The sequence below is a fragment of the Trachurus japonicus genome, chromosome 22 (assembly GCF_045865225.1).
Source record: "Trachurus japonicus isolate A0001 chromosome 22, Traja_1.0".
Taxonomy (NCBI): Eukaryota; Metazoa; Chordata; class Actinopteri; order Carangiformes; family Carangidae; genus Trachurus; species Trachurus japonicus.
In genome coordinates, this window is record NC_140928.1 from 26,203,450 (window position 1) to 26,227,424 (window position 23,975).

The following is a 23,975-nucleotide window of genomic DNA, read 5'->3' on the forward strand; positions in this document are numbered from 1 at the left end:
AATTAGCACAAGTTTGTATAACAATTAAGGAAGTGGGCATGTAAAAAAAAAACATAAAAGTTTTTCTACACATAACACAATAACCTTAATACCATGAAATCTGTAAACATAGCACAGATAATCTAAGGACTAATTCACAGCCTTATGTAAATAATACATTTTAAATAGTATCTGCATACCCAGCTCTCTTTGAACATGGTGTGGAATTCCTGCAACAGTCATCCTTTGTCTTCTTCGTTTCATCTTTTCCTTTTTCCCAGAGTTCAAGGGCCTAAATGTTGAACCTGGGCAAAGAGAGGTGTGAAAGAAAGGAGAAAAACTTGATTCTTTAAATCATGTTCTTTAACTTTGTCTGTGTGCATCACTATAGTGTTATGATCAAGTGGTGTTCTGAATTACGATGAAGTTACCTTGCCTGGTGAGTCCAGAGCGGGATGATCTGGTGGACACAGATGATTGCATGGAGGCGACAGATGTTGTGTCAGCAATGGTGCTGTCTGTTGTAAAACCTCCACCTTCCCCATCTGTTTGGACCGTTATCGTTGACTGGCAAAAAAGAGAAAAAGATCAGTCATAAAAGTGAATTTACAGTGTGTGAAAGAAAACAGCAACTCGTGATGTGTCACTTACAATTGTGCTTTCGTTATCCTGGTACTCCACTCCACTATTGGTTTCTGCAAGGAGAGGGACATTTTACTCTGCTGATTTAAAATGACACTCAAGACAGTGTTCATATCCCTTGGTGTACTGTACACCCTTTCGAGCAACATGTGGACAGTTATCCACATGCTGCCGTGGGACACCTCGAATTTAGTGCTGACATATAGTGGGTGCAGACTCATCATTATAATGTATTTTACCTTCCTGCTGCATCATTTTCAGTCCCTCCAGGGCCTCAGAGTGGAGGTCCTCCAGGTACTTGGGCCTGCTGGCCTCAATGAACACGTTCTCCTGGAGAAGCGGGGGTGCCAGGGTCTTGTCGTCATCATCTCGCTTTGGGGGAGCTTGAAGTAAGAGAAGGGAGAGGGGATCAGCCTGGATCAACTCAAAGCTCTGTGTTACTGTAACAGCAGACGAGGGGTCCATATGGGCAGGGCGAGAGCAGTAAGGTGTCTGCCAGGGGCATTTAAGCACCACAACAGTAAATATGTTTGAGAGTGTGAGTTCAAATCTAAGAAGGCTGAACTCTCCAGGTCCACTCGTGCAGGATTAAACTCAAGTGACTCTGACAATGACTTTTAAGAGAGGATTATCAAATCAAAAATCTGCTGCCTGAAACATATGCTTAGTGTAAGATTTTTTCTGGCCTGAGTACTATTTAATTAGACAGTTAAAAGGCCACAAATTGCTGTAATATCTTACACACATGCTTTGTCAGTTCAGTCTTTCATTAACTCATTATAAAATACCTGGAATACCATGTCATGAGCCATGGTGACAAAAGTGACAATTTACTTTGAGAGCAAGTTGCGTGAAGTCTTATGAACCGCAAAAACCTGAAAAACCTCCTCTGATGACATAGTATCAGAAAAATCATGCTGAGTGACAAGTTTTAATGTTAGAACTTCAGAGTAACAGTCCAAAACACTGCATGAATTACTGTCATTATTGTATTTTAGATCAATTTAATTTCAAATAAGCTACATAAAAAACAATAAACTCAGTGACCACCTTGCATGTGATGCAGCTCTAATACATGTGGTTAATGGGTCTTTGGGCTAACAACCTGCTAAGACACTTTTATGTAATGGTGACAGCTGCTCTACATTTAGCCGCCTACTGCACTCTGTCCCCACTGTCACTGTAAGACCACGCTGGAATTAGCCCCGACAGCCATGTGCTCAGAGGTCTGTACTAATTGTCACCCCTGTCTCTTCTGTAACGGCATTACAGGTGCTTGGGTCTTAGAGAACTCCAATAATCAAGTATCTATAAATAAGCGAAATTCTAATAATTTGTCTCCGCAACAAGCATTAACAGCTAAAGTGGGGCTATGAATAGCATGTTATGTATCAGCAGGAGTAAACATGACACAATGACAGTGCTTTTTATGGTCTACATCTACAGCGAACAACCACACTTTAATTCCTGTATTTGCTGTAATAAATGAGCCGGTCCATCCACCCTCACCTGGTAATACCTGAATCCCAGAAAAGAAATTCCAACAATGGCTCAACTCATAAACCAATCAGGTTTGTTGTCTCAAACAAGTGGCATAATGCTGTCACTCACCTCTCCTCTTGAAGACAGTTGCAAAGCAGTGGATATTAGTACTGGAGTTACTTGCCAAAAGCAGCACCATGATGTCTCTTAAATCATGTAAAAGTGCATAAAACTATGTCCAAGTTGAGGCAAAGAAAAATAAATTTAGAAAATGAGAACTAAAGGTGTCGTCCACAGTACGTCAGTTCCAAAACCATCCCGAGAGAAGATCAAGACAGGTTGATGATCTTGGTTGTTTTTGATGAAGTTGTTATTGTCAGTTCAGGGCTATGCAGAGCAGAGACGTCTCTACAGCCAATAGACAATCAGAGCTCAGACACTAATCCTCAACTGCCTAAATCCAGCCCTCTCTCTCCCTCTCTCTGTATCCCCCCACTCAGTCCCTGCTCAACAAGATACCCAGCATCCCCACTGTTGCTCCCCATCAGCAGGCAAGCTTGCCCCTGATTGGACAGTAAGGGCACAGATCAAAGTGAGATCATACATGTAAACATTGAAAGGGAAGAGAAAGCTGTTGTCAGGGATTTGAGGTATGATGGCGTCACGGGAGGCTCCCTCACAGCTTTAGCTCTATCAAATAAATACCAACATGATGCTTTGTTACATTATACACAATTCCTATATAAATCTCTAGCAGCAATTTTAAATTTACATACTTCCTCAGACTTTTGAAAGACATATAACTTTACCGTTTTGCCACAAGGGGGAGTACCTGAATTGAAATGATGTGGTCCTAAAAAAAGATTTTAAACATTTTTTAAAAAGAGGCCTGGAGCTCCACTGCACATGGTCACACATGTGAAAAATGGTCCTTATTGCTGCCAGCAGCACTACATTAATATAACTGTCACTATACAGACCTTAAATTCCTAAATTAATAAAGAGATGATTTTTTTTCTGATCTGGACACAGATCAAACACTTTTTTCAAAACTTGTTTTGAAGTCAATTCTATGTTGCTGTGACTAATTCTAAATCTTTTTTTTTTTTTTTGTCTTTTCCATTGAGGACACCTCTAACTAATCTGCAGCTAAGCGGTTTGTTCACTTCCTGGTGTGCTGAGCAGACATGACATGGAATGTGTGACATCTGAACAAATGGAAAGCATTCCCATAGACGTGATCCTACCGAGCAAGTTGGACAAAAGCAGTTTACAAAGCAAAGAAAAGAAATGAATCACGTGTTTTAGCCGTGCATAGTAACAAGATGAGACACATCACCGCTTTCAAACAACCAACTGCTAAAGTGGATACTTCAGCCCACAGAGGGTTGATATGAAAGTCTTAGAGTTTTAGGACAACATGTTTCTAGTTACCATGACAGTACGCAGTTGATGGGGAGGCCTGGGGTGATGGGTGGGGTACGCCTGAACGTTAATGAGGGGCTCCTATTATCACTGGTGCTGTGATCACATTGTAATTGCGTCCATATTAATCACTGTCATATTAAAGACACCATCTGTCACTGCTGGATTGTGCGGACGCTGACAGTATTAACAGGCTCCCAGTGATTAAATATGTACGAACCCCAAACTGATGTTTACATCTGGGATTTGGATAAAGACACTAAATCTAATGGATGTGAAACTGCGTGACCAGTTTATCCAGTTTATAAATTACAGCCTCCAGAATGGAAAAAACAATATGTTAAAAAAAATCTGCTGGAGGGGGGAATTATGATGAAACTGTAAGACATGTAAATAAAGGTGGATCTAAATGGAGCATTTTGAATGAGCAAACATCTGTTGGTAAATTTGTTTTGGTAAAATATGGATTGTCTCGCAGTAAACAGACACAGAGGGGGGGGGGGGGCTGAGGAAATACGTTACATCACCAACTACAACAGTAAACAAACTACAGCCGGTGTGTTTATGATAAGTAATACTTTTTTTGATTGGACCTGCTGATTTATCAAGCTACCACTAACTGCACAACGTAAACACTTAATACAAGTCCCATTTAATTGTTATTATTATTATTATTATTTTAATTTATATCATTTTACAGTCAGGCGTAACATATTGGTTGAGAAATAGTAAAATCTTTTTATTTTATGAAGCAAATGTTTAACTCCATGGAGTCTAGAAGTGCTGCTGATATCAGCCATGTGTTGCTTTTTATCTGTAGAACGTGAACCTCCCTGCAGGTCGCTGTGCCCTCACCGTCCTCTGCAGTAACACTCTGCCTGACACCAACATGCCTCACTCTAAACCTGGAAGACACACTGACTTACAGCTCAGACAGTTTTTAAACGTCCCTGCTCCGGAACATGTGCAGGACATTATGGTTTGGAACAATTATGGACAAAAGACGGACGAGTTGTATGTATGTATACAGAGTTCAAATCAGTCCACACGGACATCCATCGGCACAGACAAACTGACATTCAAGTGATGTGGTTCTTCCTCGGACTGCTCCATGGGAATCACACAGATGCAAATACCCCCCCACACACACATACACACACACGCACACACACTACTCATGTCCCTGCCCTAACTTGCCCCTCTCTCTTGTTTTGCACCACTAGGCTGACAGCCATGCAGAGACATTCTCTGTAGCTCTGAGGGAGCTGTCTGCCAGGTGCTTAAGCCTCTCTAATCAGCACAAACCCAACTCAACGCACTGTGATGAGAGTGGGAACGGGCTGAGGACTCACTGTTTCTCTGCACAAAGTCATCCGGGTCCATGCCGTGCGCTCCGCTGACTGTTTTCATGCTCTTGGTTTTCAATGAATTAAACATAAAGAGCAGAAAGGAAGGAAGGAGTAGTGCGGTGCGACGTGGACAACAACCCAGGTAACAGATATACCTGCACCGCCTGGCACACGGGGATACACTCCAATTCACTGTCAGACAACACAACCTGCGTGCCAGCAAATCTGCATCATCACATACCTTCGAAATAAAAACAGGCCCCCATTGCACAAAGATGTATGTCTATATCACCATCATCACATTTTGCAATGCATCATAAACAATTATAACATCAGTCTACATCCACAACCTCCCACTGTCACAGGTGAAAGGTCAAGAGTGAGCAAACTGTCTGACTTAGTGTCTCTGGATAAGTTGAGTTATCAGCGACTGTATTCTGTATTCTTGCCTGTTTTATGTAAACACCACTTTGTTACAGGCTCTGACAAAATGAGATTACAGACAACAGACAGTGTGAGCAGAAACACGACCAGAGGGCTGAATGTCCTCTGATAACTAAGGCAGATTAAGATGACAACTTTACTTAGAACTAGAAAAAGAAACATTTCCAGCAGGAAATGCATGTGAATGCTGAAAGCAGCTGAAGCCATTGCTGAAGCAGTGCTGGATGAGCTGAAGAAATTGTTGAAACAATGCTGAATTAACTGAAGAAACTGACTAAAGGAAACACACTGACATAGCCTACTCTAAACTAAGTGCACAATTAAAAAGGCAAGTGCCCATACTGTGCAAAGTGATGATAAAAATGTAAGAGCACTGGTGCTAGCTCTTTTAAAATGTAATGTAAACATAATAATAAATAAAGTAATAAATAATGCAGATAATGTTCATACTGATATGTACTGAGAGTTTACCTGAAGTGTTAGCATGCTAAGAAGCTAAACTACAATGGTCGTGTCCATGGAAAAAACCTGCTAATCACTGTGCTGACATCGTTAACGTGTGCGCGTCAGCAAGTTAACACAAATAAAGTTAGCTCAAAGCACCACTGTGTCTCTGTGAGGTTTCATATCGTTTACTATTAACTCTAAACAAATGGACGTGTGGATCTCTGCAGCACCTTAAGGCTCTGAATCAGCAGGTTGTGCTGATGTACACTGGGCAGTGTTGTCATATAAAAGCAGCAAAGCTCAGGCTTATCACAACTCAGGTCCTGAGAGAACAGGCTGTTCTCATGTGTTCTCAGAGAGGTAAACTTCACCAACCAACACCTTCATTAAACTTTGCTTACTAGTGAAGTAAAGCCAACAAAGCTATCTTCGTCTTTACTATTTGCAGTCGGCCTTATGGCACCCAAACTGTCAAATTTGACTGCAAAAGTCATGACTCACAATCACAAAACTTTCCAAGCACATATTTATCAGTCTGCCACAGTGTGTCCACAAACTTTTTCCTCTCTGTGACAATAGCCCCCGTGCAGCTGGTGCAAAGCCACAGCAATGTATCTGCATCTCTTAACAATGAAACAATACGTAAAGAAGAAACTGGCTGCTCTGTTGGGTTTAAGAACATCAACACCAAACATTAAAGGACTGAAAAGAATAAAAGCAACTTGGTGAGATGAAACCAGAGCAGAACATTCAGGCGGGACCAGAGGGCAAACTGGCACTTAGTAAAACTTCTCTCACCATTTGACTGACCTGAATATGATCCCCTCTGTCATTTGGGTGTGGTGACAATACACCTATTGAAAGAAATCCAAGTAAATTCCCATAAAACCCTCTAATTATGAATAAGTATTTGTGTGACTGTTTACCATACAGATAGTCAAGTCCATAACTACAGAAATTCCCACATTGTTGATTCACACTAGCTAAGCACAGCGTGTGTGCTGCTGTTTTGTTGTGTTGCTTTCAGCCTGACCTCAGTTTTAAGATATGTTGGATTTCCAGCGACCGGTTGATGCTGAAGTATCATGAAGAGCTGAACTCTCTTTCCCACTAAATGTGTTAATTAACAGAAAGTGTCTTTGACATGAGGACTGGATGAGGACAGCTTGTGTCTGAAGGGATCCGTCTCCCTGGGGGGACACTGTATTAAAAGGCGGTTGATAACTTTCCACCATGAGAAGAAGAAAGTGAAACTTTATCACCTGTCAGTTCTCTCAAACCAGTTCTCCTGCCCGTCACTGTTATTGTGTCATCATCACAACACTATAAAAGACATCCTGTGTCCCACAAATACTGATGTCAACAATATTACGGCCTATTCTTGCCAGCGCTATAAATCTTCTGTTAAAGACACCCAGAGGAGTTTGCTTTTGGTTATAAAAGAGTCTCATATTAATGTGGATGAATCTACGTTAGGGTCCATTTTTGATAAATATATCGTTTTGTCTTTATAGTTATTCTGTTATTATTATTAGTAGTCGACCCGCCCAGCATTTCCTACTTTCAGTTTTGCGACGCTGCCCTGTGGGTCATGGGAATAACGCCGCCGGATCGCCGTTTATGGTCAGAACTACGACGGTATCTGATCGTCTTCCAACCTCCGACTTTCATTCTTGATTAATGAAAACATTCTTGGCAAATGTTTTCACTTTCGTCCGTCTTGAGCCGGTCCAAGAATTTCACAGTGAGCGTGGAGGCTCATGGGAAATGTAGTGTGAAAACACTTCGCTTTCCAAAACTCCTCGTTGTCCCTTTAAGTGGATAACGGGGCCTTTTCGTCTTTGACCTCTAGAAGGATTTATCACTTGTGCTTTTTTACCTCCGTGATGGTGTTTTCTTTCACTTCCCTACATGAACCGTAAGTTGCAAGTTAATTCTCCACTCCTGATTTAAGCTGCGCTATCTCCAGATGTGACGTGAATACAATGTGGACGAGGTCACACAAAAACTAACCTCGTGATGAACCTGTTGAAGCTGCAGATCTTTTATACGGCTGTTATCAAAAAACTGATGTGGCAACGTTTTATCAGAGCTAACCCTCCACACAGCAGCTTGAACTGACCCAGCTTTACATTATGATAAAGTGACAGTGGAGCAACAGATAAACACGCTCAGGCTTAACAGACCTGCTTCGCTTTAGCTGTGTCCACAGCTGAATATTCAACAAAGGAGGTTGAATAAAGTGGTTCATAGGATCTAAACTTGGCGTTGCGAGCCAAACACACACTCTGACACACAAAGGGCTCCCTATTTCTAGCTCCTCAAAGAAATAACTTTATAAAGCTGAGGAATGTGAGGAATCTCTCAGGGAGTGTTTAAAGTGAACAGGTGACCTTCTGGGTGTTCTGTGGTAGGACAGTACGACCTTATCAGTCTTTCCTTCTCTTCGTTTTCATTTTAAATGAACAAGGGCATTATTCTCAAAGCCCATTATGAAGGATCGGAGTGGAGAGTTGCATAAGAGAGGCCTGCTGTCTATTTTTACAGGGGATGGAGTAAACTGACAGCACGGCAGGGCCATAAATCACTGTCAGACTGGTACACAAAGACTCACACCAGCAGCATGAGGAATCAGACAAATGAAAGTGAATGAAAATGAAAAGAAAGATAACCTCTGCCTTCTGCCTCAGGAGGAAACATCGTCCAGGTTATCAGAGAGCACAATGCAGAGTTAATGGGTTAATCGCACTGAAAAAGTTCTCGAGGCCAGAGTTCATCTCTCCAAAACCTGCTACTGCTGCTCTCCCTCCCAGGTCAAACTCCAGGGGCCTTGTTTACAAAAACACATTCCCACAAGAGCAAAGGAAGAGATAAAGTGAAAAGTTCTGTTAAGTAAAACTAGTCGTTACTAAAATAAAAAAAAAACAAAGATTAAAAAAAATAGAATCACAGAAATCCTAAATTTAATCTAATTTTTCTGACTCATCCAGCAGCCAAAGAGTCTTGTGATGATGGAAACAAAACTTTTTTTTTTTTTTTTTTTTGGAAAGTGCCTCCCAGCACTGTTGCAGAAATTCCCACAAATGTGTTGCACATGTAGGTTGATTTGCTTTTCACCCTCCGTCCAGTACAACCCAGGACTGAGCTGCTCCTCCATCGCATTTCCACATATTACTGTATATTGTCTTAAAGGTCCAGTGTGCAATATTTGTCAGGGTTTATTGTTAAAATCTGAATATACTACCAATGAATATATTTTCATAGCCTTATAATTCTTCTTTTATATACTATAGGCTACATATAGCAAGGGTCTTGCTTAGAGAGTGTCGACATCTTGCACCACCATGTTTGTACGGAATGGAAAATCCAGCCAACCAGAAAGCACATTTCAAGGGTTATAAATATAAATAAATATATTATAAATAAAAAATAAAATTATTTAATAGATAAATAATAGAATCAGAAAGCTAGATGTCACCATTTTCCCCTAATTTTACACACTGGACCTTTAACAATGCATCAGTGATTCAACACACAGACAGACTGGAGAGAGATGCACTTTACCTCTTAATGTTAAATTACTGATATTGACTTGGAGAGCAGAGAACAAGTTCACCTGATTGTTGTTAAACAGTGTGTGTTACATCTGATGGACTTGTTGCATGTGTGTCTCTAAGTTAGAAGCTGAACTGCCACAACACACACACACACACACACACACACACACACAGTGTTTGATGCTGTGTCTCGGTGTGCGATGAGGAACAGTGTGAGCAGAAGGGTCAGGAAAAACAGAACCCCTTGTTCCCCTCTCACTGCAACGGTCCTGGCATGGCTTTTAATTAACTGGCACCGTGCCTGCCATACCAGGCATTTATTGGGCAGGGGGGCCCCTCTGGCGTCAATACACATCATCATCATCATCATCATCATCATCATGAGGGGGCTCAGCTTGGAGGTATCCAATCTTACGGCTAAGTGTGTCCTGATCTGGATGCAGTTTGGGAATAGCTGAGCTCTGCTTCTAATCAGAGGAAGCGTCTGGCGAGGAGTCGGCTGTAGCTGTTGCCAGCGTCAACAATCATACACACTCATACACAATGCCTTAACTGCTGGGGGCTCTGCGGCAGCGCGTGTTAATACCTGAGTTAATAGTCGACAGTTCCTGTTTGGTTTGACGATATATTTCTGTCACCTTAAGGCTTGTTGTACTGGTTACAGAAATGTAGCTTCTGGATGTTTAAAGCTTGACTTCTGCTTTACAGAATAAATGCAGACAGTGCAGCTTCTCTCAGGGTGGAGGTGGAGGGCAGACTCTGAGGCGACCTTGGCGAAGAGAAATACTTTATCTCTTTTCACAGTTTGCTCTCTATTACAAAACTCTTCGCTTTGGCCGGAGCCGACTGTAATACAGTGCAAAGATTGCGTAATGTTGTCTCATACTCGCACTGACGCACTCGTCTATACATTTCTACCACTCTACCAAAGCATGTTTATACGTATTCGTCTTGTGCTGTGGTTGCAGTTCGACTGGGAGACTGAATGGAAATCCCCTAGCACCGTTCCCGCCAAACTACAAGATGTGGGCTTCCACCATGAGGAGACAGCAGAACAAAAACCAGGCGGAGTCTCTTGTGTCTGTAAAGCTATCAGGCCAAGACTGCACAAGCACTGCCAGACAACCGTACAGAAAACAGAACTAAGCAAACACTGCTGCCACTTTTGTGTTTTCTTTTTTTTTTGCGCAACCCGACTCAGTACAACAAGCTTTTGTTTGTGCGTCTGCTGTTTTTGTGTTCCAGATCTGACTGCATCGAGTTGTGATTAATGAGGGTATAAAACTAAAGTAAGTACAGTGCACAAAAGAAAAAAAAGCGATGTTCATAAACAGAAGGCTAAGCTGCTGCAGTGCAGCACGCTGACATACGAGTGCACATGTGCAAGCACTGACAAGATCTGCCCAGCCAGCACAGCTCTGGGAAAAGTCAGTGTGTTGCTGTAATTTTCTTGGGAGTGTGTGAATAAGTCTTTTTTTGGTTGTTTGTTTTTTACACATTCACGTTGTGTGCGAGTGTGAGAGTTTCACCTAACATGTTGACCGTGTGCACGCATGTGTGTAAAAGTTGACACACGCCGTCCACACATGAAGCGGATTGGTGGGAGCTGCCAGCACTTGGCCCTGTGTGTAACCTGATGACCAGGTAAGTAAGTGGGTGGCGGTATCACGGAACAGGACAGACAGAGATTTTTCACAGCAAACAAAGAGAGCTGAAGGTCGGAAGGCGAAGTAGGAAGTCATTCTGTTCAAACATCTCTCCGCTGAGCAAACACACATGCCTGGGAGGCAAGGAGCAGGATATTCAACCAGTTCCCAGCACCTTATCCCAGCTCGTCTTGGATGTCACATGCTTAAGCTGCTCTGTGACTAAACGTTCTTGAGAAATGGCTCCACTTGGCAATAATCTACTTTCTATTATCGATAAACATGTTTTTAGACGTCAAAGTCCCTAGGGAAACCTACTTCCCTCCAGGCACCTGTTGGTTCCTTTCATCTCGGCACAAAAAGTTAATGAAGTGCTATGTGGACTATTTACCTTATACGATTATCATCTGTGTCCAAAGGGCCTTGCCTATAGTGCCTGTGGGTCACCTGATGCCACCTGATGAGCGACATTTTTCCCACGACTAATAATTATTCTCAACATAGATTAAACTTAGTTATTCATGTGAATGCATGAATGCATCATATTCCTTTGCAGTAACTTTTTAAACTTTTTAAAAATGTTTTGCTGCTACAGGAGAGAGACTGCCAAACGAAATGTTGTTGTATATGCTCACATATCATATTCAATGAAAATAAACATAAAGAAACTATTATTTGTTTAATCCAACTGAAACACCTAAATCCAAAGACATTTAATTTGCGGTGATATAGGATATTTTTGACACTTCATGTTGACACTCTCTGTCTGTTGACACTCTCTGCAGCAGTTTCAGTTTCAAAGATCTTGATCCTAGGTAGATTAAACAACAGCCTCATTCATTCAAATGCTTCTGCTCTTTCCCCATCAGGTTAATGTTTTATTCCACAGAACGTGTGATGTCATTGTTCCTGGTGGGTTGATTCACCCTAAATTCTCCAGTACTGGCAAACAGTGGATGTTATGGTGCTTTGTCATCAGTCCAGTTACAGTCCATGTACATTAACTTGGAGGAAATGAGTCAACTTTCCAGAGGACTCTACTCTACATCTAGTGGACTGTCAACGACACAACAACTAAATACAAACTCATTCATAAAAGATGGGCTGAAGCTGCAGGGCAGATCCTGTATGTTCTTCTTACCATGACTGTTTCCATGTGGATGCTGTTTCCTCTGCCCAGCAGGGTGTCCGTCCATGGCCATGTCAAATGTAGGACCCGGGCCCACCACATTTTGTCCGTTAGCAGCCAGATTCTTCCTCTTCCTGCGCTTGAGCCAGCCCAGAGCCCGGCCGAGGGAGTGCCTGCGCTTCTTGCGGCCCCTTTTGCTGTGCTTATCCTGGGCGAAGACATGGACCACGTCCTGGGGGAGCAGGTCCCCGAACCCCAGCGAGTCACGGTTTGACATAACCACCTCAGGCCCGGAGCTACGTCCTGATGGAGAAGCAGAGAGGGAGAGAGGAAGAAACGAGGTTAAGGCAGAAATGAAATCTTAGTCATCAGCGTCCAAGCACCACATGTGCTGGCACAGTAAGAGTTAAAGGACCAGTCCAAACCCATTTATTTTCAACCTTTTCTTGCTCCCAGTGGATGTTATTAGTACTGTCAGACAATTAAAATCAACTTACAGAGAGCGTATACTTGCTTCAGTTCCATCATCACAGAGAACAAAAGACAGAAAAATAGTATAAAATTCGTCTCTTTTATTTTCATTGCATGCCAAAGTTACCCTGTCATTGTGTAACTCTAAGCCGGAGAAAGTTATGAAAAACAACCTCATGGAAATCAAAGCATCCAGTATTTGAAAGGTGGCTGCTACAAGGTAACGTCTGGAAGTCAAAAAGCTGCCAAGCGCTGACATCTGATTACACTCCGCCTCACGGCGCTGATCTCCCACCAACAAAGGTCATCTATCTCACACTTTTCCTGCAGTTGATGTAGTAGATGTTGGTTCTAGTTTCTTTCTTTGGATGTACCATTTAAGCAAAGAAACGTGGATTACATGTGTCATATTGGAGAAAGAAAGTGAAGAAAAGCCTGCAGCGTGTAAAAAGAGCTCCAATGCAAAAATAGATTTATTTAGACTACATGACGTTTCGAGCGCACGGGTTCTTCCTCAGATGTTACATACGAAAATGAATGGGTAGAGACGCCATTTAAAGCCAAGTCCCATGCCATGATCATGTGATCTCACACACACACACACACACACACCAGTTGTTCATTCATATCAATCACACCAATCAATAGTAGAAAAATATAAAAACCTCATACATCTAATGTTCTCAAGTAGGGATTCAGGCTATACAAACTGTCATAACACATAGAAAAACCATAAGAGGCGCCTATTTTTAAACATGATACACAATACATAAATAGGGACCAATACTTGATCCTAAAAGTATATATATATATATCTGAGAAAGGCCATTCTCATTTTGACAAATATGAAATCTATTGTGTTTTGGAGCAGGATGGTTGGTAGAAATGTAAAGTGTAACAGATCTCGCTCCACTGATGAATGTAGTCTTCCTGCTACAAATAAATACATCAGCCAACACGTGTCCACAGTTGCAAAGTCTTAGCAGCCGAGTGTGTGTGTGTGTGTGTGTGTGTGTGTGTGTGTGTGTGTGTGTGTGTGTGTGCGTCTCCGTGGGCACTGCTCATTCAGTCCACATGCTCAGCCAACACAGACCCCCCCTCCTGCTCCTCTAAACCAAACTTCACAGTTCTGCAAAGAAAGAACTGGCACCGCTCCCTTCATTCCATAACATGGAGTCATAATTCACAAAGCCGCACCCGTCGTCTCACGCACTCTTACACACACACACACACACACACACACACACACACACACACACAACACGACAGCAGCTAAGGAGCAGAAAAATAAACAGTCACCAATCTGCACAGTGTTTTCCAAGCGAACACGTATGTCTCAGTGCAGGATTTGTTTCATTGGCCTTTATCTTTTTTTTCATTCTCCGTGCAATGAGCTCATCTCCTTCTCCACCCTTCACCTCTGAGGCAGATTTCCGAAGCCGTCCTCCTGGGGATCCGCAAGCTTTACACTGGGCTTCTTCCAGCTGCGTGCTTTATTAGATACTTATCTCCAAATCACAAGCTAAAAGTAGGAAGAAGCTGTTGAGATGACAGGAGCCAGAGCCGGTAAATAAGGAGGCGAACAGGGAAGGGAAGGTGGGAGTGCAGTTGTGAGTGAGGGAATTATGAATACCTTTGTGATTTACAGTTCACGAGGGTTCATGAAGAGTGTTTGACTGCTGTTTCTTCACGGCCACGCATGAAAAAGAAAAAGAAAAATGCAGACAAATTTTAGCGTAAGCAGCAAAGTGTGAGTAATACAGTGGAGTACTTTTCCTGCACCACGACGAGACATGAAACCAAACCACAGAATACTACGTCATGTTGTCTGATGATTAGCTCTGCTGTGTGTGTGTGTGTCTGTGTGTGTGTGTGTGTGGGTGGGGATAGGGGGCATGATGAAACGTTTAAGGAAGGATCATGTACACTGATCATGATTTTTGATTTTTTTTTTTTTGGTGATATTTATGGGGCAGGAAAGCAGGGGGAATGACCTGCACAAAGATCAGCTCGGTTGGGAGTCAAACCGGCGATCAACGCTTCAGGCATATGCCAACATTGGACATGCTCTCTCTGGATCTCTGTGAAGTAGTTCAATGTAATCCAACACAACAGCTCTGCCTCCTTTATTAAACTAATTATCTTCAATTACTCTTGAAAATGTTCAAAATATGTTAAATACACCGACATATTTATTGTTGAAGTTATGGATAAGTGCTGTTGTGCTGAAGTGCGTTATACTGAGAGGTGTTTCTGTTTCTATTTCTATCTATTAAAAACACCTCAGAGCTAAAACATAAATTAGACATCACATGCATCATAAAAAGGAGGAAAAGTCAGAACTAGTTATAATAAGAAGTGATTTTCCGAGCACCACAAATATTTAAAATACAACAGCGGTGCTGCTGGAAAGGCTAAAAACTAAACTAGTGATAAATCTGGTTGTGCTGTGCCCTGAAGGAGAGGCTCATGTCACAGGTATGCAGTCCCTGTTGGGAGGCTTAAACTGAGCACTTAGGAGCTGTTGAACCTTTCTCAAATGTTAGGCTATACTTTGAAGCAGTCTGTTAATGTAGCCAGGCAGAACTTGTTCTTCTCTACAGTACGTCTCGGTGTGTACGTCGTAGCAGACTTAAAGGCGTGCGTCGCAGTGAAAGGTCAATAACAAAGACGGAGCATCCATCTCCTCTCTCTGCACTCAGCCCTGTGTTTCTGCTCCAGATTACAGTCATTTAGCCATGACTAAGATCCCTGCGTGTGCGCTGGCTGCAGTCGCTAATAATCAGACGGCTCTCTCCGGAGAAGAGGGGGCTGCTCCATTCACTTCTAACGAGGGGTGGGAATCTTTTACTATCTCACGATTCGATTCGATTCTGATTTTTGGGGCTACGATTCGATTCAAAATCGATTTTCGATTCAAAACGATTTGATTCATAATGATCCTCATGATCTACTCCAGTCTGTTTTGCAAGACAGAATGACTAAAGTGTCTTTTTCACATTTATTGAGTTTTAAACATTTATCCATGCTTAGATGGAATTGTTGAAACTGTTGCATAAAAGCAATACCACATATTGCTAAAGTAACAAAATTAAAAGTGCCTCTAATAGTGCAGATAAACATGCTGCCTTTTAAATTCTAAGGAAATGGAGGGCAACAGTCAGCACATTTGTTTTATTTCTTTATTTTTGGGACATTTTATATCGATTCTGAATCGTATTAAATGAGAATTGCGATTCTTATGTGAATCGATTTTGTGGCACACCCCTACCTCTAACCCACAATTTCAGTTTATTTAGGATAGCCCCTTGAGATGCACCATCTTGTTTTCAAGGGGGTCCCGACATACAAAAATAACACAAAGACATAACAGCAAATTGAGACACAACAAACAAAAACACAAAAACACACTGCTCTCCCACTTCCACAGCCCCCATGCCCCACAGCTCGTATTGTTTCCATCACAGAGCAAGGCTAAGAGCTGTGGGACGCGGAGGAGGACCACCCAGCCCACACCGCCAGCCTGTGAAGCGTGGGCACGGGGAAGTTGACTCATCGCCACCGTTGCCGTGGTTACGCCAAAAACAACCTGCAATTTTCAGTTTTTGCAAACAAATTTAACGAGGTGACGCAGGCAGCGGAGCGTCCTTTAAAAGCCTCGCCGCTCTCGGCCTGTTTGCCTGTTTTGTTTGTTTTTTTCATTTCATTTGTAAAAGGAAACCTTCACATCTACTCGGTTTATTTAGGCGAAATCTTCCTGTCGCAAGCCACTCTGTTGTAAATAAGCTTTGAACTGGGGAAAGCCGGTGCACTTAAATGTTAATTACAAGGCTGCTTCAATGTCACAGTCATTCTTAACCCCTAACCACACCTCTTAGTTTATAAGGTTGATACACACACACACACACACACACAGGAAAGGGGAAAGAATATCCAATCAGATGTTTTGCATCCGTTTATGAGACAAAACATGGAGAACCTGACTTCAAAACCAGCAGCATCACCTCATCAAGGTGTATCATGAGAACGAGTTCTGATAAAAAAACAAAAAAAAAAGTTGTGTGTCTCTATGTCTGTGCCTCTTTCTCACACACTAAATCCCCTGTGGTTTTCAGGCCCAGCCCCGGTCCTGCCGGAGCAGGCATGTGTTCCAACACGCTGTTTACTTATCCTGCACAAAAGACGTCAGGCCATCACATTGGACAGGAGGCACCGCTCTAACGCAGCAAACCTCAGCGCAGTGAGTCAATACCTGCAGCAGCAACCGGTTATCTGACATTGACTGCAGTGTGTACACATCAGCACAGAGTCAACCGGGGCTGATCATAGTTTACACTGTCAGGAGATGGACTCAGCAACAGCATCTATCGATCGTCTACCTCCGACACCTCACAGCAGATGTTTCGAAGCTCCGGGACATGAATTCCTATGTAAATCTGGGTCTACTGATGCAGGCAGGGTCAGCGGGGTTAAAGCAGCGCACTGCACTGACACCTGTCTTGCCTCCAGCAAATACACAGTAGCGTAGGTTACTGTACACAACCAGGTTCCTAAATCCAGTAAAATACAGCACAGATCTCCATCATCATATTGTTATGTACGCTGCTGCTGGACAATCTGAATTTCCCTCCTAGGGAGTAATAAAGCATTTACTATTCTTTCTATTCTAAAAAGAAAGAGAGAAATCCAGTTACTGAAAATGACTTTAAATCCAAATAAGTGTGCAATAAGTGTGCACACCCGAAACACATCTGTACTGAAGCAGAATTGCAAATAATTCTCAGTATTTCTCAGCAGAACGCCTTAAGGTGACTGGTGAAGGTTTTTCTGAAACTCTCCATCTGTGATGAAACTTAGAGTGAATTCACATGGTGCTCATTTTTAATCTAAAGTGCAATTGCCTTGTGGCAAATATGAACATTGTGAATTTTGTGGGCAGTGACATGTGAGAGAGAGAGGGAGGGAGGGAGGGGGGGAGGGGGGGTCTTCAGGAACAGGCGATGAGTCACATAGGGAAGCTGACGGAGCAGACTCACAGGGAGTGGCGCTGATACAGACAGACAGACACTGTTGTTTGAGTTTGATCTCAAGCAGAAGGCCGTTCATATCTCGGTCCGCTGCGGTGTGACTTGGCCGTCTGCGAGCTGAGGTTAAGGTCGGGTTGAGCGTGGTTAGTCTCTACATGGAGGAAATAACAGATTAGGAAGGTTAAAAATCTCTGTTGTGGGGGGGTTTGGTGAGATCATAAGAACTGGTTTTCCATTTGGGCAATGACAGTTTTTACAAACAACACTGTAGCTGTACTGTAAGTGGTGAGCAGTGCTCCAACTGGTGTTGCTGTGCGGCACCTGCAGGCATCAGGCAGGGCGTTGGCCGTCTTCTCCGGGCATTATCAAACAAAGGAGAGCACTGCTGCTCAAGAGCCGGCGGAGGAACCGTGTCTGGGCTAGAACTCTGCACACGTGTGTGCAAACGCTTGATGAAAAAGAGATATACTGTACTGTGATGGATGATGAACTGGAAAAACCTAAAGGGATATTTCAACATTTTGGCAAATTGGCCCATTCCCATAATCCCTATAGCTTTAGGAGTAGGTTCATTACCTTTAATTGTCGGTGCAAGCTATTTTTAGAACGGCGGAGCAGAGCCGCAAGCTGCTCAGAGCTACACTACGGAGGCTTATGGAATTTCTTGGTTTTCCCTCATCAAACTCATCAAATACACAATCCAACAACTCCAAAGTGGACAAGTTGTGACCTGCACATTCACCACACTATGAGATAATAACGGAACGTTACGAGACAGAGTTGTTTTCGAGGTAAATGTAGAGACTGCTTGCCGAAAAACTGCCCCTAACGGGAATTTACCTCGAAAACAACTCTGTCTCGTAACATTACATTATTATCTCATAGCGTGGTGAATGTGCAGGTCACAACTTGTCCACCAGAGCGTTATGGAGTCGTTGGATTGTGTATTTGTTGAGTTTGATGAGGGAAAACCAAGAAATCCCATAATGAGCCTCTGTAGCGTAGCTCTTAGCAGCTCACGACTCTGCTCTGCCGTTCTAAAAATAGCTTGCACCGACAATTAAAGGTAATGAATCTACTGCTATGACTACAGGGATTATGGCAATGGGCCAATTTGCCAAAATGTTGACCTATCCCTTTAAATCCACCAGTCGATGAGGTTTGAAACGAGTTTCTAGCAGAGCTCTGTGGGGCTAAATGAAGGATTTCCCACCTTAAAAAGAAGCGATCTTCCTCTGTCACAGCACACCGCTCTTTTAAATTGACACCGAGGATTACAGGACACGCCAACAATGGGACCAAACAGCTCATGAAAATGTAATTTGCAGAGCGGGGAGTCCGACGAGGCCACGGGTTTCCTACAAATTTGGTTTCGTACCAACACATCAGCATAAACACACGGCGGTGAAGGACTTGGACGCAAAGACAATTCTGTACTGACATTATGTGGTGTCTTTGTTTGGTGCAGAAAAGGATAAGGTTTCAGAAAAATACCATGTAGGTAATGGCTGTGATAAAAATACACACAACAAGGCTGTAAGACAATAATGGCACAAATAAACCAAAATGCTATGTAAGTGAACTCACTGAGGTTGTAGACACTAAAATGTGTGTGTGTGTGTGTGTGTGTGTGTGTGTGTGTGTGTGTGTGTGTGTGTGTGTGTGTGTGTGTGTGTGTGTGTGTGTGTGTGTGTGTGTGTGTGTGTGTGTGTGTGTGCACATGGTGGCACAGTGCAGAGATCTGTGTGGCCATGCAGCAGCTTGTCTGGTAAGAGCAGCAGCTACATTCCTGAGAGATTCATAATTACCGACTGAAGAACTCTTCTTTCCAAATCTGCTTTCACCCCCCCGACACATACCACCTCCTCCTCCTCCTCCTCCTCCCCCCTTCATCCGCCCGTCATCCCCCTCCCTCACTACCCCCCCCCCCCGCCACACATCCCTCATACAGTGGCCCAGGAGGCCGAGCCATGAAAGAAAAAGGGGATAATGGCTGGCGCATGAGAGTCATTTAGAGATAACATTATAATGTGTGGTTGTGTGCACTGGCTGTGATTATTGTTCAGTGACTGGGCTTTTCAGAGGGGAGTTACAAATATTTTACTTCTATGGCAACAGGGCAGATTTTTCACTTACAGGGGGTGTGGAAACATATTCATCAAAAACACTTTCCAACTACAGATGATAGATTACTGAATATTCTGTCAAGACAAGGAAAATGGAAACGCCTTTTAGTCAAGTGATGTCCACAGTGATACAATTATATAATACTGCATTAAGATGTGGTGTGTGCGTGTTATGTTTAACAAGACTTCTTCCAACCTTGGATTATCTGTGCTTTTGCAATTTCATAATTGATTGATCTGAAGATTATTCTCATGACCATGAATCATTTGGTCAATAACGGTTGTTATAATTCCCCAGAATGCAACAGGACGTCTTCAAGTCCCACACTCCATGTGACCATCAGTTAAAAAGAAACCAAAATATTCAGTCTGGAATCAAACTGGACCAAGAAAATGGGCAAAAACGCACAAAAAAGAAAATCAAACAACTCAACAATCAACTCGGCTCTAATATTACAATCAGCTGATGTAGTGTAGTTGGAAGTGTACTTCAGTGTATGGCATATTGTATAAACAAACGTTTGGACCAATTGTGTGTTTGAATCCAGACAGTCTTAGTTTCCATTGTTTACTTTTTGTGTCCTGGAAAAAAAAAGGGCACAAGTAAATTTTGGAAATGTAAAAAAAAAGAAGTTGTGTGTTGGTATTCGGAGACTGCAGCCTGCACAGACAGAGGCAGAGTCTTTTAGCTTTACTCCTAGAGGTTACCAGGGCTAGAGGTCTGGACTGCAGCCTCTTTGGAGCTTCAGACCCTTGGAGCTAAAGGTCAGACAAGGGGGGGGGGGGGGGGGAAAAAACAAAGTGGTTGTGCAGCAGCAGTGACCAGCTCATATAGTGAAGCCAAACACAGCTGGACACTGGGGGTTTCAAATGCATCCTGGGATTTCGGCGTCTCTGCTTTGCCCCAGTCAAAACAAAAACTCTGGAGCTGCTTTGAATCACTTTCAGCCTGAAGCTCATTCGCTCTGACCGTGTCCACAGTGGACGGAGAAAGCTGCAGTGTGGGAATAAAATGTCCCCAAAAAAGAGAAGAAAAAAAGAAACAAACACTGGCCTGCTTTTCCTTTTTCACCCCCCTCTCCACCCCCACCCCCACCCGACTGCCCCAACAGCCACTGATTCAATTTTGCAGTAAGTGTTGATGAGGACCCACTGATGAGTAACTCATCAGCTAATCCCACTGATTAACAGTAACACAGTGTCCCACTCATCAGCCAGGAGTCTTCCTATAGCTGCAGGCCTGCATGACACACACACACACACACACACACACACACACACACACACACACACGTCACTCGGTCCCTGTGCCTTTCTCCATTACAACACCGATTGTTCCTCCTGTTGCCCTCTCTTAACCTTCAGCGCTCCCCTTTCCTCCACTGAGCTGGCATCTCGTCACTGATTGGTCATGAGCTCGGTAAACACACGGTAAACATGCATCAGCCCAAAGGTGAACCCATACCTGTCTGTCTGCCCCACATACACACTCCTGATCGAGCCCGATCCCTCATCTCCTGCCATACCCCACCACCCACCCACCCGCCCCTCCCTCCCTCCCTCCCGTGTGTTATCATACCGTCCCTTCCTTCATGTCCACCCTTAATCTTTGTCTGGATCTCAGGTACCAGTCCCTGTTGTGCTCACATAACACCTGTAATCTCTATGAGTACAAGCCCTGGCACGGTAGGGCTGGCTGAGGAAGGAGCACCAGTATGCGACACACCCTTTCTAAACAAATGGCTCTGTCTCAGCCTCACCTACCGTAGGGTGCAAGAGGTAAATGTGAAACCATGGAGATACACACACACACACACATAAAAAAAGACAAACAGCAAAGCATTGATCCGCTGCAGACTTTTCTGAAAAGTTGTGCATTTGCCTCTAGTCCAAAGTCCAGGAGTGGCAGCAAACAGAGGAGGGGGTGGGGGGTAGGAGGCGAGGGGGCACCCCGGAGAAGACCTGAGGTTCTGGGTTAATCAACAAGCAGAGGGTCTATAATGAAGAGCACATGGGCTGTCATTGACTGGCATGGATTAAACCAAGTGGCGGTGCAGCACGCTGTCAGCCAGGCTGGGCCACTAGTGACCAGAAAATAACAATAGTCTGCATTGTCATAAGCTTCATAGCTGAGAGAATCACTACGGCTCTTAAATTACCTCTGTGTAGGATCCCTGAAGGCCGGGCCAGGTTGATGCCCCACACCTAGTTTTCATGCATGCCTATACTCAGCCTGCACACTTTACTCAGTTACACTTTAGAGAACTAGTTTTGACATGTGTTGACATTCTGTGCTTTGAGAAGTAACTAAATATAACTCTTTTTTTTGCAGTAGACTGACCAGTCAACATGATGCTGCAGTTTTATTAAAACGTGTTTTCTGTGTAATTTCAAAGTCGATCCTGGTGTTACAGTCCTAATACACACTTTTATGTATTTTGTAGCCTATCTCTGCAAGAAAACTAAACTACATTTCCCTCTCTAGCCTACACAGTGCCAGGGAAAGTTTAGGAAGTGTTATCAGGAGGAACTGACAGATTCCTCACCGCCGGGGAAATAATAACCGCACTCATCTGTCAGAAACTTTAAAACAACAAAACAAAGTTGCGTGGACTGTTCATCATACCTTGTAAAACTTTGATGATCCAGATGTGCTGATTCACCCTCTCTCCATCTGAAACTTCTCCGTCCTTATCCAGCTCCACACTTTCACCGTCCGAGGGAAAACTTCAGGTGAAGAAGCATTTCCGTGAGAAAAACTCTTCAGGAAACAACTGGAATCTGGATTTGTTTGTTTCCCGCTTGGAGCGCCTCTCTCTCTCTGTCTCTCTGTCTCTCTGTGTGTGTTCGATGCCAGCTACTCCGACTGGCACTGCCAGCTCAGTCTGCGGCCGGTCCACTGGGCCGGAGTTGGGAAATGAGGAGAAGTTGCGCTGCTGACGACCTGCAGCTCCCACCTGGAGGAGGAGGAGGAGGAGGAGGAGGAGGAGACTGGGGGCGCGCGCTCAGGTGAGAGTGACAGGCTGCGGTCAATGTTGTGAGGACATCTAGTGGTGAGATGGAGGAACAGCAGGTCACACCAGAGGAAGAGAGGAGGAGCACTATTTATTTATTTATTTATTTATTTATTTAGGTGACTAGGAATATATATATTTTTTTAACTTTAATCATTAAAAAAAATCAGTAACCTACAAAACCATGCAACAGATATAAGACACTAAAAATAGTAACAGCATGCAAGTCTCTGTTCTGTGAAAAACATCCATCTCTTTTCTTGACATTAAAAACAACCCTGTTTCTAGCTATTGATGATCCATTTGTATCACCCAGTGGTTTTTAAACTGTTTATTTATGCTGAATTAGATTGTCCCCAACTAATGACAGACCATAGGCTACACCCCTTCAGAATGACACGTGGAGATGGATGGTTTTTGCTAGGACAAAAATTAGATATAGGCTAGCTAAATAGGGGGCAATGGGCGAGGTGATGCACTTAGAATAACAGACATACATAACAGGCATGTTTCCATGCTTTAGATCAGTGGTTCTCAAAGTGGGGTCTAGGGACCCCCAGGGGTCCTTGAGAGGGTTCAAGGGGGTCCTCAACTTTTTCTCAAAATTTAACCACTTTTCTTTTCAGAAATATTAATTTTTTTTTTCTTGAAATTTTTCAAAGAATTTATGCCATTGGCAGTAATTTGAATGTACATTGACTAAAAGAAAAGTAACGTTATTCAGTCTCAGAACAGATATTTGTGGTGTTTGTCTCAAAATTTTGTCCAATGGGGGGGGTCCATGGTCTAATTTGTGTCAGTTTATGTGTCCTTGATGTAAAAAAAAAAAAAAAAAAGAAAGTCTGAGAACCACTGCTTTAGATAGATATTCTCGGGAGTGGTCTCCACCGTGAAGTTCTTCTCTGCATATCCCTGTGTCAGCTGGTGCATGTTTGAATATATGTCTGTGGAGCAGTAAATTGGCATCATGCAAAACACTGTAAACAAACATTGTACTATGCTCTGTGCAAACTGACTGAGCTCAGTACTATCATGTGCACAAGCCTGCTAATGTGTCCACCTGAGTCTGTGCTGCAGTCTGTCAGGCTGCAGGTTCTTCAGGTAGGAAGTTAAAGGAAGTAATCCCTCAGACAGTTTCTCTCAGATGCAGATGAACATAAAAACAGGCTGTAAAGAAGTGTAAATATAGCTCTGTGTGGCACCAGGCCGCTCCGGTCATGTGTTTGCTGATGCATCC

General features: G+C 43.2%; 1 protein-coding gene across 3 annotated transcripts in view; it reads right to left on the minus strand.

The window, feature by feature from the left end:
* The window catches only part of LOC146964149 (uncharacterized), a 28,876-nt gene extending 6,197 nt beyond the window's left edge, over positions 1–22,679 (minus strand). For all 3 annotated transcript variants that reach the window (XM_085767880.1, XM_085767879.1, XM_085767878.1), the window contains exons 1-6: positions 22,351–22,679; positions 12,113–12,403; positions 861–1,004; positions 631–674; positions 411–546; positions 180–284 (exon numbers count right to left, since the gene is read on the minus strand). In XM_085767880.1, the coding sequence (XP_085624006.1) occupies positions 180–284; positions 411–546; positions 631–674; positions 861–1,004; positions 12,113–12,377 (694 nt within the window). In that variant the 5' untranslated portion in view covers positions 12,378–12,403; positions 22,351–22,679. The remainder of the gene's footprint in view (positions 1–179; positions 285–410; positions 547–630; positions 675–860; positions 1,005–12,112; positions 12,404–22,350) is intronic.
* Positions 22,680–23,975: the final 1,296 nt, after the last annotated feature.